The 13,112-nt window shown below is 37.4% G+C and overlaps 1 protein-coding gene across 3 annotated transcripts in view; it reads left to right on the top strand.

The window, feature by feature from the left end:
• The window catches only part of LOC134644314 (dehydrogenase/reductase SDR family member on chromosome X-like), a 49,872-nt gene that overhangs the window by 15,319 nt on the left and 21,441 nt on the right, over window positions 1-13,112 (top strand). For 2 of the 3 annotated variants that reach the window (XM_063497233.1, XM_063497231.1), the window contains exons 2-3: window positions 936-1,043; window positions 10,108-10,176. In XM_063497233.1, the coding sequence (XP_063353303.1) occupies window positions 938-1,043; window positions 10,108-10,176 (175 nt within the window). In that variant the 5' untranslated portion in view covers window positions 936-937. Of the gene's footprint in view, window positions 1-76; window positions 439-935; window positions 1,044-10,107; window positions 10,177-13,112 lie in introns of those variants that run through there. The other variant, XM_063497234.1, reaches the window with a different exon arrangement.

Below are 13,112 nucleotides of genomic sequence, written 5' to 3'. Positions count from 1 at the left end.
TAGCTAGCTGCTCTCTAGCTGCAGTGAAGTTGAAAAGTGTAATGTGGACTTGCCTTCAAAATAAAAGCTGTGTCTTTTTTAAACCTGTTTGCTGCAACACTGAGACACAACTTTTACTTTTAGGGCAAACCTTTGAAGATGTTTCCAGTTTGTGTCACACTCTGTCAGGTGTTACTACTTGCTAGTAGACAAATATGAAAAACTATGTGCAACTGTGACAACTGGCAACTAAAGCAATCTGCTAGCAACTGAAGCAATCACTAGGAGGTTTTTGGTGCAGGCCCTTCTTTGCAGTCAGTTTCACCTAGCAAGAAACAGCAACCTCCAGAAACCACTGCCGACCAATCCGGAAATACATATTTTTCCCCAGCATCTAGTGGTTGTATCACATCCAATGTGGTAGACTCTTCCAGTCTTCTTGAAAATTGACAGGAAAAGGTATAGGAAGAACTCATGTGTTCTCTGGAATATGAACTGTAACTACATAATATATTATATGTTACTAGTGGAGTAGAAGGTGAACAATATCTGCTGTCAGTTGTTTTCTGATATTTAACTCTGTTAATTTGAGTGTTATATCAGTGTTTCGCTTTTCTGATTAAAATAAATCAAAATCTGATGGTCTTCACACATTTCTTAAAATGCTTTTTGTTTTTTTAAATTTATTGACCTCTTCTTCTATTTTGCATTTAATTAAGGTCCCTTTCTGTTATTATTTTGTTGCCACTGAACCCATAAAGTAACTTTAGTAAAGAAAGAAAGTAAAGAAAACTTGTTATTCAGTACAATGGAAATAAAAAGAAAAAAATTCTACAAAAAGCCCATGTGATTTTTACTGAGTTGTCATCTATAGAAACATCAACCTGTCCTGAAGAAGCTTCCTTATCAAGTGACATTCTCTCTGATATCTTTGTCTCCTCTTCTGCTTCTGCCAGTGATGCCCAGACAAGATGGCAACGTTGCCATAGTGACAGGAGGAGGCAGGGGAATTGGTTATGAAGTAGCTCGCCACTTGGTCAGACTCGGGGCACATGTTATCATAGGTACTGTATCAAGCACATCAACACTGATATGCAAACAGCACAAACACACATGATTTCCAGGCTGGCTTGTTCACATACATAAACATTAACTGCACAAATAGCTATAAGAGATGTGGCCTAATATTGGAGAAAGTAAGACAAAAAATGATGTTTCAAAAGATTAACCTCGGTGTTAAAGAGTATTCAAACTGCAGGCTCACTCAGTTTCTTGATTCACACACTCCTTTAAAAATTCTGATCGCTTTCTCTGTTGGTCCTTGATTTTCTTCTTTGCACTTTATGAACTTTGTCAGGCCCAAAACTTGGGATATGTCACATTATATATCCCTCAGCTTTCCAGAATCTCTATTACAATGCAGGAACAAATACCCAATGTGGTCTATAAACCTCTGTTAATATCTGTTAAAACATGCACCAATATCAGTTCCTTTGATAAGTGCTTTTATTTTACATATCACACAATTACACAAAAAGTACATTGTGTGTAGGGTGTGTAGCTGTGTGCAACAACAAACTGGATAGGTCAGTCTGCAGGTGGAAAAGAGCTGGCACGATAACCTTCTATAACCACATAAGATGGTGAGAATACTGTAGTCACCGCTAAACAGACTTAGACTAGTTTTTAAATTGCTGTGCAGCACAAACGTAGGGTGAACATAAAAGTCTAGAGCAGTGAATCCAAATGGACTCACCATTTGTTAGATTGAGGTAAGGTATGCTAATGGATGGGATGATACACATACTAGGTCCAGCTGCTGCAAATGAGCTGTCAAAGTGTTTTCACCTTACATTCCAATCAAAAGAAGAACCGATGACAGATATGACTACAAGAGCACTTTGAAAGTTTGGTTTGCCCTTTGGTGTACTTTGGGCAACAAAAAATAGTTTGAAAATGACTGGTGTAGAGGAGGAAATGTCAGTATTTTTTAGTTGAGTCTCTGTTAATCTTGGCAAATTCTGAACAAGGCACCGCAGTGATAGCAAAGGATTATATTGACTTTTAGCAAGTACCACATATTGATTTCAGCATAACATAATCTACTGTGGACCACAAACTGCATATACATACTGAGATTGCATACATGGCTGTTGCACATGAATCAATTAGAGGCAAATATGCATGTGTGTAAGTTGAAAATATTTAAGTTTCTACAAACAATCTGTCTCACATTGTGTTGCAAAAGCCTCCTGGCTAATAATCTCTCACAGACTGTGGATTTTTATCACTCCACAGAAAATCAGAAAAGGAGAACTAGCCAACTGTGAGCTGTGTCATTTAACTTAATTTTTATATTGAAAAGAAGGAAACTAAGAAAAATAAGCAAATTTACAGAAAGTTTGGGTACGTTCTGAAAATATCTTAGTATTTGAGCCCAGTTAGAAGTTTGTAGTTCTCAATTGAAACTTTGCTTAACGTTTGGTCTGAAAACAGAAAGACAGACATTATGGTCAGTGTTCTGCATTCATCATCATCCCAAAGCACCAGTGAAGCTGAATGATGAGGTGTCCGTGATAACATAAAATCTATTATAGACTGATCAAACCACAGCTGTATAATACCCGAGGCATCCTCTGTTTGTCTACTTAAAAGTGTACTGTTGTCAGAAACCCTCTTGACACCTCATTGATTCATGCTAAGGGTTGGAATAGCTTCACAACAGTTTGTTTCATCATTAGAAAATGTGTGTGATTCTTCACTGTGAGGAGATTTAAAGACTTTCAGGGCTTCACTGGGATTAAAGGGCTGTTATCAAATTGGGTGTTAAAATGCAAATTCAAGGATTATGACAGGCTTTTTTGCATAAACAAGGTCTGCTATTGTTCCATTATTCATTTAGTTATATTTATTGTGGGAAGGTAAATGCAGTAGAACCAAATGTTAAAAAATGAAATGCTTCATGTTACAGCTTCTTTAAATATCTATGTAAAAATGTATTTCATGCAAAAAATACAAAAGTGAATTTGAACGTGTAGGCAAGGCAAAATATGCAAAAAAATATGTAATTCCAGAAGTAGTTTGTTTAACTGAATATAGTTTAACATAGCAAATGATGTTCATTGTTCTAATTTTAAAGTAGCTACCATCAAAGTTTGGGGGAAAAAAACAGATAAAGGCTGTGAGATAATAGCAATTTAGAAGTCTGTATATTTATGTGCACCGTATATAAGTAATCAATTCCAGGTTTTCTATCATGTGGCATGTCTCTTTTTTTACATTTCATGTGCCACATGTCCCATGCCACTTTTGCTCTACCTGCCTAGGACCACTTGCTAGAGTAAGTTGATCACTACAACACTAATGTGATAATAAATTTGTCATTAACAGTCCAGCTCCTTTTCACTATTAAGCTTTCCAGCTGTTCCATAGGCCTCCTTTTGTGTAAGATACAACTTCTTTCTGGGAGCATAAAAATATTATCTGTGGTTCTTGTTGTAGATTAATTAATCTTCACATACACACACAAACAGGTATTTTCTTTTTAACGAAACTGTTCTGCTTTTGAATCTTGTCCACACGAGCACTGTTCACATGAAAACAAAAAAAGGCAATATCAACAACTTTCAGGAATATGCAAAAGCAACAGGTGTTGATGTAACCCAGCTATATCTAAATGTCAGAAGGCAATCAGAAACCTGAGCAAACAATAACATGCTCCATAGTCTGATGTCAGAGAAATGTTCCAGACCTCATCCACGCTTAAGCTTATAAACGGAGTTCCTGAAAATCCAGTTTTTCAAAAGCTTTGTTGACCTAAAATTTATGTTTGTGTGGGCAAAAGGCCAAATCTTACACATTAGTGATTTCTGAAGTTTTCAGAATGTTAGAGGAAGAGTAGTAATATCCTGGATATGCAAAAAGTCTTGAGTCACCTCGTATTTATTTTATTCCCAAGGAACCAGACTTCTTTGTAGACGTTTGCACTAGTTCGGAGTTTTTCTGACTATGGAGCATAAGAAAGGCAGCTAACTCAAGTGGTGAAATAGTGCTCTGTCTATACTTAACAGACCAATTTTAAATAGTACTTTTAGGCACTTTGTTAGCAGCAGCCATTCTCATTTCTTTAATTGAAATCATGAAAAAATGCCAAAGATAACTGTTTCACAAGCATAAAGCAGTATTTTTGCAACAAGGCAATTCGCAAAAAATCTTTAGCCAAAAACATGGCATATTTTGGCATGGACTTCACTGTGTTCTTAAATAAAATTTGTAAACTGCGCAATTTGAGGACAGATGGAAAAAAATGGCAGTCCTTAAAAGGTATTTAAAGCAGATAAACTGTTTCTTAAAATCATGTCCTTAAGAAATAAGAAGAGGCAAAGACCTGAAACAGGAACTGAGAGATTAGTTCAGTTCATCTACTCTTTGCTGAAGCCTCATCAGAAATGGTCTCGTGGAAGGATGGCTGTCAAGAAGCTATTCTTAAGCAGGGAAACAGGGAGAAAAGGCTGACGTATACTAAATTACACAAAAACTACAGGACCAAAAAAACAATAAGTGAGTCTTATGGAGTGTTAAATCTATATTTTACATTTTCTGGTTTAAATTGTCATCAGTACATATGAAGGAGGTCAGGAGTGATGTCCAACTGTCAATGTCTACAGTCATCGGTAAGTGGAGATGCTGTTATGGTTTAAGGCTGCATTTCAGCCGTGGTGTTTGAGATCTTTTTAAAATCTATCTAATTATAAATATAGGAAAGACTTCGATCAACCATGCAGTACCATCTGGAAATTGTCAGATTAGCAGCTGCTTTATTTTTCATCGTAATAATGATCCCAAACAGACTATCAATGTGGGAAACGGATATCTGCATAGAAAAAAATACAATGGAACACTATAAGTCATGGTTTGGAATCCAGAGCCTGGACCTCAACATTATTGAAGCAGTGTGGGAATATCTTGACAGAATGTTATGGGGTTCGATTTCAACTCACTCTTCAAAGACTGGTCATAAATCATGAAATTATTTAGTTAAATTGGTGCTTTTTTCTTTCTTTTTTACATTTAAAACCTATATTAGGTGCTGAAGTTAAACACATTTGAGATGCCGTGCACAGAACAGCAAAATCTTTTTCATGAAACCGACTTCCAGGGTGAGACTACATTTTCTATTCTGTCCACGAGTTTAAAAACTTTGAAGAAAACTCTGCTTTATTCATTCAGAGTGTATAGCGCAAAGTCAATGTCAGAGTGTCCTTGGAGACGGTTTGAGCAGAACATAAATTAGATGTGAGCACCATGTGTGTGGGATTACACTCACAAAATCAATCATACCAGAACTCGGTTAAGTGTCTGTTGTAGTCCCAGACAATCCTATGTGTACCGAAGCTGATCCCACAGCTGATGACTCTGAGTGTATCTCCATTTCAAATATGCCAACTCTTTGAGGTAATTCATGAAGTGAGAGTATTTATGGTAAAGTGGATCCCTCTCTAGTAATGTAGTGGATGCATATTAGGTGGAGTGGTAGCATAGTATCTGTGTGAAGCCAGTTAATGGCTTAAGCCTTTGAACTGTCAAACACCGGAGTTGGGTATCAAAAGCATGCACTTGTGCTTAAAATACATTTCACTAGGTATTGGATTAAAATGATGCGGTCCAGAGCATTTTTTAAGATAAGATAATGAAATTTAAATTAATCTTTGCCATGGAAGACTTTGCTTCTTGGAAAGGTTTTTATAATTTCTTTATAGTTGGAGGAGGTGGTTGAAACGAATGACTTATATCGAAATATATCGAATAGAATAACTGACTACAGCAGACTGAAGGTTTTGATACTACTGTGCCGGTAACAAAGACAAAATCTGGCTAATACGTAGCACATGATGCACAAATCAGTTTGCAGGTTAAACAAATAAAATATTTTACTCTGTCTCCCCAAGTATGCTCATTCCCAACTACTAATTTGCCTGAACTGCAGCTCAGAATAACAGTTTCGTATACCAGGATTGGATGCAGCCTCTTTACTGTCAGCCTTTTTACCGTCTCTCATTTTATTGACACCTATCCTACCTTTAAGTGAGAAATCCCTTTGTGATTGGCTCTTACTCACTAACAGAAGGTTTGAATGGCAGGTGAATGGAGCCACTTGAATTGCCGCTTAAATCCAGAGCTGTCTGCCTGAGGTGACATATTAAGGTTAACCCTTCTCTGTATCATCATACAGATCCAAGAGCAGAAGAAAGGAAAACTTGGAAACTGAGCATTTAAAGCAGCATAAAGCCTGAGCTTGTCACAGTGCTGGGTCGTGTGACCTAGTGTTTGAGTTTTTATGTATCTTTTGTATTCATTCGTGTTCAAGTTTAGTCTAAACTAGCACACGAATGAATCTAGTTAATCTAGTTAATTTCTAGGTTGCTGTTTAGTCCTTTGTTTCTTAGTTCCTTTTGTCATCTCCCCTGTACTAAGCCTCCCTGGTTCGTGTGTCTACCTGTCATGCTTCATGTCTGTGTGGTTCTTGTTATCAGGTTTGCATCATGTCTAAGTCTCCATGTTTCCTGTTTTACTTTGAAAGAGTCCGGTGTTCCTTGCTTATTGTATTTAGTTTCACTTCCCCTGTCCTGTCATTAGGTTCATGTGTGTCAGCTGTTCTCCCTCATGTGTTTCCACTTCCCCTAATCATCCCTGTGGGTATTTAGTCTCTGTGTTTCATTCAGTCTTTGTCGCGTCGTCTGTGTAACCTTCCCAGTTATGGCTCGTCATAGTCGTCACAGTTCTCATAGTCACAGTCAGAGTCATAGAATTAGTTTTCAAAGTTTCATAGCTTTATCACAGTTTCATAGTCTCGTATAGTGTTCAGTGTCATAGGTTTTCATAGTCAGTTTAGTTGTCTTGCCAGCACCCGTCTTAGCTTTTGTTTTGCCTTCTGTCATCAGCCATAATAAAGGCTCACCTTTTGTTAAAGTCATGTCACGTCTCCTTGCATGTGTCTGTCTTGGGCCCTGCTCTAACTAACACACCGGCACACCGTGCCGTGACAGAGCTTTGGCTAACAAGTATTTTTAGTTTATGCTGTGATTAAACATCCATACATCCATTCCCAATTCATAAAAATTGCAACTTCTTCTAGAGTATTGGTTAGAATTTCATCAAACTTGTTGCTATCCAGATTATGCTCCATAGTGTCTCTGAGATTTACAAAATGGACCATCATTTTTATTAAGTTTGACCCAAATTGAGTGACTGAGCCCATAAACTCAGCAGAAAAGGTTGTGTCAGAAAGCTGTTTTTCTATAGAGTTCTATAGGATGACAAGTCTGTATAACCACAGGTGTTGCTCCTTGGAGGCCATTAAATAAATTGCAGATTTAAAGCACTTCCACATTGGTTTGACTTTTCAGACCCAGAATCTATGTCCATCTTTTATAATGTTTATGGGGAAAGCACATCTGCATCCATCCATGCATCCATGAGATTGTCAGTAGTTGGCAGTTTACGGTTAACTATTATTCCAGGTCTTGCTCGGTTTATCCATTTGTTGAGTTGCAGCAAGAATATGTCTGTGAATTAATTAGGTTACTTTTTCAACACTCATCCCAAAATATTTAGTAGGCAAACTATTTCCTTGGGGCACGTCTTTTAATCAGTAGCTATTTTAAAGAAGAGCTTTGTCCAGAAGCAGTTGTGAAGAGATGTGTATTCAATTATATGCAGCGTTCTTAGTGAGTGTTGGCAAATGGGCAGAGAAGCCTGCTAGAGGGGCACTAGTGCGTTTGAAAAAAAAAAATCTGTTTGTGTGAGATCAGGCTGTTCCTGTCCTGAATGTGAGTGTTTGTGTGAGCCATGTGGCACGTCACTCAGAGAAGCTGCATCCTTCAGCCCTGCCTGAACAGCGGTGCATCAGGGTAAATGATGCTGTGCCCTTGAAAAGGTCTACGTGATAATCCAAGATAAGTGTGTCTATGTGTGTGAGCAAAGCGGAAATGAGCGTGTGCAAATAGGCTATTTGTGTGTACAAGTTTGTGCGTGTGTGTGTGCGTGTCTAGTCATGCGGCTTGTATGTCAATATGCGGCAAGTCCTGACATTTGACAAATGGAAACCAGCGTATGTTCACAGTGTTTTGTTGATCAATATTTTGTCAATTGACTAATCAATTAAGCAACTAATTGTTGGCACTAATTGTTTGCACTGAGAGTATAATTGTGTCTTTGTCCTTTTATTTGTCAGAGCCTGTGTTTGTGCAACTAACTGGGCTTTGGAATGATTTATTTTTTAAAAATATTGAGTCAGTGAATTACACCAGCTTCATGTTTCCCTTCTTTATGTGATTTGCTTACACTTTCTATTTTATTTATTTCTTTATTACCTAACAAAGAGAAGTCGTTCATTTATATGCAAATGTCCTCAAACAGCAAATCTGTCCCGAGTGTGCATCAGTAACTGCATTTTTTATTCTTCAGAGCATTTACTTGTGTTAAGCATATCTTGTGTACTACATCTAACGATAGCAACAGTCATCTTTTTAACACCGTGGAAATTGAATTGAGCTGAATGACAGGACATTAAGTTCCTTAATTTACCCTACGTTCGGCATAGGGTGTGTGGTAAATTATTTTTATGAAAGAGCTGTTAAAGCCCCTTGCTCCTGTTGCACTGTGAAAGGAAAATGACTTTAAAGACTGCTATGATAGGAGCATATCAGGGACTTTTTCACTGTGAGAACTGGTTTATTAAAATGATATTGTTCATATGGGGATAATATATTTATTACAATGATCTTAGAAGGCAGCACATGATATGTATCTCTCTGCATATTTTGTCTTGTGCTGCTGGAGCATGTAAATTAATCTGAACAGTACATTCAATATGGAAACAAAATAGAGAGCTGTGGATCAGTGTCTTTAAAGGTCTTGTGTTTATGAGTTTATAACTCAGATCTGATGTTGTAGATGGTATTACACGCCATTTTCAGTTGTCACTGAGCACTGTATGAATCTCATTTTCCCCCACCAAGTACAATAAAACAGGCAGGATGCTTAACAAATTTATTAGACCAGCTGTCATAGAACAAGAAAACACAAATATTTTCAAAGAAAAAAATATTCAGAACACAAAATCACGTGATTGTTTATCAGGCAAATAACAAACCCAGTTTTCATTTTTTGCTTAAATTTGAGGCAAGTCAGAAATTAGTCAAGCATAACATTCATTTACTAAAACTAATTTTGGTGTTCAGGAATGCTAGTAAATTACAGTAATTTGGCATCTTAAGCAAAAAATAATAATATGCATCACTATAATTTCTGCTATTTTTTGTAAAACACTCTGAATTGGAAAATTCCTAGATAACAAGAATGAGGAAATTGTGCATCCTGGTTGATAAATCATTGCAGAAACATTGTAGAAAATTTGGGGCAGCTGTGTTATAAACATTATATTGGATTGTGGTCTAATAAATTCCTTAAGCACCATATTTTACCCATTTATTTTGCCTCTACCAAATAGCTTTTTAAAATATGCGGCACTCTGATATTTCTTCTGATATTTTTGGGATCAAAATACTTATTATTATAAAAGTGTGCTCCCCACTTTCCTGTCTGGCTATACTGCCTTGATCCAGTGATGGTGCAAAAAAGTATTTTTTGACTGATTTCATATTCAAAATTTTGCTGTTTGACTTTACAAGCATTAAAACAAGCATTATTGGTCTATATACTGTAAAGGTAATTAGTTTGTGTTACCTTAAAAAAATGTGATTTTTCTTTGGCTAAAATCTCTTTGGTGACGTGTCCTCATATAGCTTGTTTGAAGTTAGATGGTACTTTCATAATAACTCATACTTTTAATAATATTGTACTTTCTTTACAGGCTTGCATTTAAAGTCTTTACTGAAAAAGTAGATGTATTGAATCAGAAGCCTTGTTAATATTCCTAATTTCTGAAGGGCTACATTTTTGCACTGAGTGTTCTTTCATTCGGAGAACCTTTCTTGGAAATGTGTTTTTATAAGATGAAAGACTGACAAAAAAAGAAAACCTGTATTTTTTTATAAAAAGGCTCCAAGGGCTCCTCGTATATTCTATTCATTTGTGTGTGTTTGTGTGTGTTTCCTTCTCTTTGAGGTGGGAGAGATGAGCAGGAGGGTCTTGCAGCTGTCAGAAGGATCTGTGAACACTACAAAGAGGCCAAAGGTAACATAGCAAACATTAAACGCATGCACACGCAGACAGACACACGCATGCGTATGCACAAATGTTGTTGTTTTAGCAAGCCGCTGTTTGAAGATAAAGGAAAGAGCTGCTGTAGTCTGCCCCATAGGCTTTTTTCTCGTCTTTACCAAGCATACACACATAATTTCACAGTTGGAGGTAAACCTGAACACGCATAACCGCACATACATGCAGTGTCAGGAGTGTTGTAGGTGCACTGTACGAACATGAGGATGAAAATGATGCAAAAGGATGTGAAGATAATGATAAAAAGCGCTAAACCATTAGCTGGACCATTTTTTATCTTAATAAAATAGGAAAAAAGAATGAGGAGGTGGAAGAACACGGGAAACACAGAGGTGGTGATGAAAATGGGAAGAGACAAATAATAGTAGAGATTTATCACTTCATCGACAACAGCTTACAGGGTTCTCTTTTCAAATCCCATGTTGAGAAATTGATTCGGCTGACCTTCACATCACCGTAAATTCCACTATAGTGCCATGACTAAGAAGACTGTACCAAATAGCCTTGAGATTTTACCACCTTGTAAGGTGCATCAGTTGCTGTTTTATTAAAGAGGTGTTCCAAGATTGGTACGCTTGCAAAATCAGGTTTTAGATACTGGCTGTAATATTTGGGGCATACTAAAACTACTTATGTTTTCCTTTATAAATGTACAGTTTTTTAATATTTTTTATTAAAAAAAAATCCTCTTAAAAACTAAAACAATGTAGTAATTTTACTTGTTTTTGGATCCAGAACGTGTGTGGTAGTGCCACATTTGTCCAAAAGCACTTTGGGTTAGCTACACCATTACACTTTGTAATGATACTGTATGTTCAAATGTTTCCAGTTTTTCCAATACCTGATGATTGATGATACGTTCATGCTTATTTGCTGCACTTACTGTGAGTTTTAAGCTTTTGGGACCTTGAGCTAGCAGAAAAAAGCTGTATGCTGTTTGTCCTGTCAACAACAAACTTTATAGGATTTGTATAAAAAATACATTTACAGGTTTATCCGGTGTTTCTTCATTTATTCTTGAGATGCTTCTAAGGTAAATCGTGAACACTTTGTAGAGGACATGGACATGTAGCACATGAAAACTAATATTAAAACCGTGCCCATGCATGAAACGATGCCACAACGAGACACCATAGAAAGTAAATGACATTCCACTAAATAACTGCTAGTGATGGGAAATGGGCCAGCAATTCCAGGCAAGCAATTGAAACAAGTCGTAACAATGCGAATGAAGAATTTTGCTGTTTGACTTATGATCTGGCAGTAAATACATTAGAGGGTTACCTAGGCAACCAGACCCTGGATTGCCTGCAAACGGCCGGCCTTCAGTTGCAAAGCAATAAGCGTGTGTGCAGGTGAAGATGTCTTTTTTGTCAGATTCCAATGGGTAAAACACTTCTTTAGACACACTGTTGTAAATTGTCATTCATGATGACCATGAAATATGGTACAGTATTCAGAGGTAATGCTTCCAGTTGGGAAGGGGGATCTGGTTTATCTTGCTTGGCCTTGCACTGAAGAGCAACAGAAGGCTGGTTGACTGGGTCCCTGCTTGTGTGTAAGTGGCTGTCAGGTACAGAGACAGCGGCCATGTAGCCGGTGTCATTGAAGTCGATTTCCCGGGACGGAGCCGTGGTGGAATTGATTACTTCTTTTGTAATTGGCAGGCACTGAAGCATAGGGGACAAGGGGGTGTCTGTAGCCAGATGCTTATGCACTGAATGAGAATGTGCTGATTGTGTATGCGTATGTGTGTGTGTGTGTTTGAGACTATTTGAATGAGACAGTAATGGATTCTCATTAGTATGTGAGGCAGGAGCTTTAAACATCTCTGTCCAAACGCCCTTTGGCATCCTTCCCAGCGTGTGTACATTTGTCTGTTATGAGAAATAGGAGACAGCTCATAATACATAGGCTGTGGAGGTGATTCTCTAACTGGGGACTTGGCTAGACAAGTCCAGGTCCCTTAGGGTGTTTCAAGGTGTCACGAGTGACAAAGTGTTTTATTTCACAATCTCAATGTAGAGCACTGTGCAAAACTCTTGAGCCACCCTTTATTACTTTAAATTTTGCTTCCAAGGAGACAGATTTTTCTTGTATTTTTAAAAAAAAAAAACTGTTCCTGAGCAACAGATCTTCAGGCTTTTTGACATTGGCTGCTTTTTCACTCATTTTCTGTGCAGTTCCTGTTGGCACTGTCTGTACTGTATCCTTAAAAAAATATCAGGAAACTGGACAAATGGATGTAAAAAGAAGATGTGGCAGGCCCAAAACATTTTCTACAGCATGTGAACAATATTTCAAAGTCTTGTGCTTAAGAAAAAGCAGTTGGCACTTCAGTTGATCCATCTACTGTTTGCTGAAGACTAATCAAAAATGGTCTTAGTGGGAGGATGGCTTTTAAGAAGCCATTTGTAAAGAAAGGAAATGGGAAGAAATGGCTGAGGTATAAATCTGAAATCCTTGGTTCAAATCGTCGTCAGTATGAACAGAGGAGGTCAGGAGAGAGAGATAGAACATTGAGGATGTGCAATCATCTGCAAAACACGGTGGAGGGTCTGTCGTGGGGTGGGGCTGTGGTGTTGGGGGTCTTCCATCCATCAATGGAAATGGAACAATATCAGTCAAGGATTGCCTACGAGAGTTCAGGTTTTCAATAAATCTCAATAAATCACTGTATATATTTCCAATTTTCCTATAAAAATATAAAGAAATGATGAGTGGCTCAAGATTTTTGCACATTATTGTAGAATTACGTCATGCCCTCAGATTTTATATATAGATATATAATGTAATTGAGAGTTTAAAAAGCAGTTTTTTATGGGGCCGTGGTGAGCAATCTTTTTCATGTCATCTTTATAAAAGCAAAATTCCTGCTACACAAAAAGCAC

This window comes from Pelmatolapia mariae, linkage group LG16_19, assembly GCF_036321145.2.
Source record: "Pelmatolapia mariae isolate MD_Pm_ZW linkage group LG16_19, Pm_UMD_F_2, whole genome shotgun sequence".
In the NCBI taxonomy this organism is placed as follows: Eukaryota; Metazoa; Chordata; class Actinopteri; order Cichliformes; family Cichlidae; genus Pelmatolapia; species Pelmatolapia mariae.
Note: the sequence above shows the minus strand (reverse complement) of the source record. Positions and strands in the feature narration are given on the sequence as shown.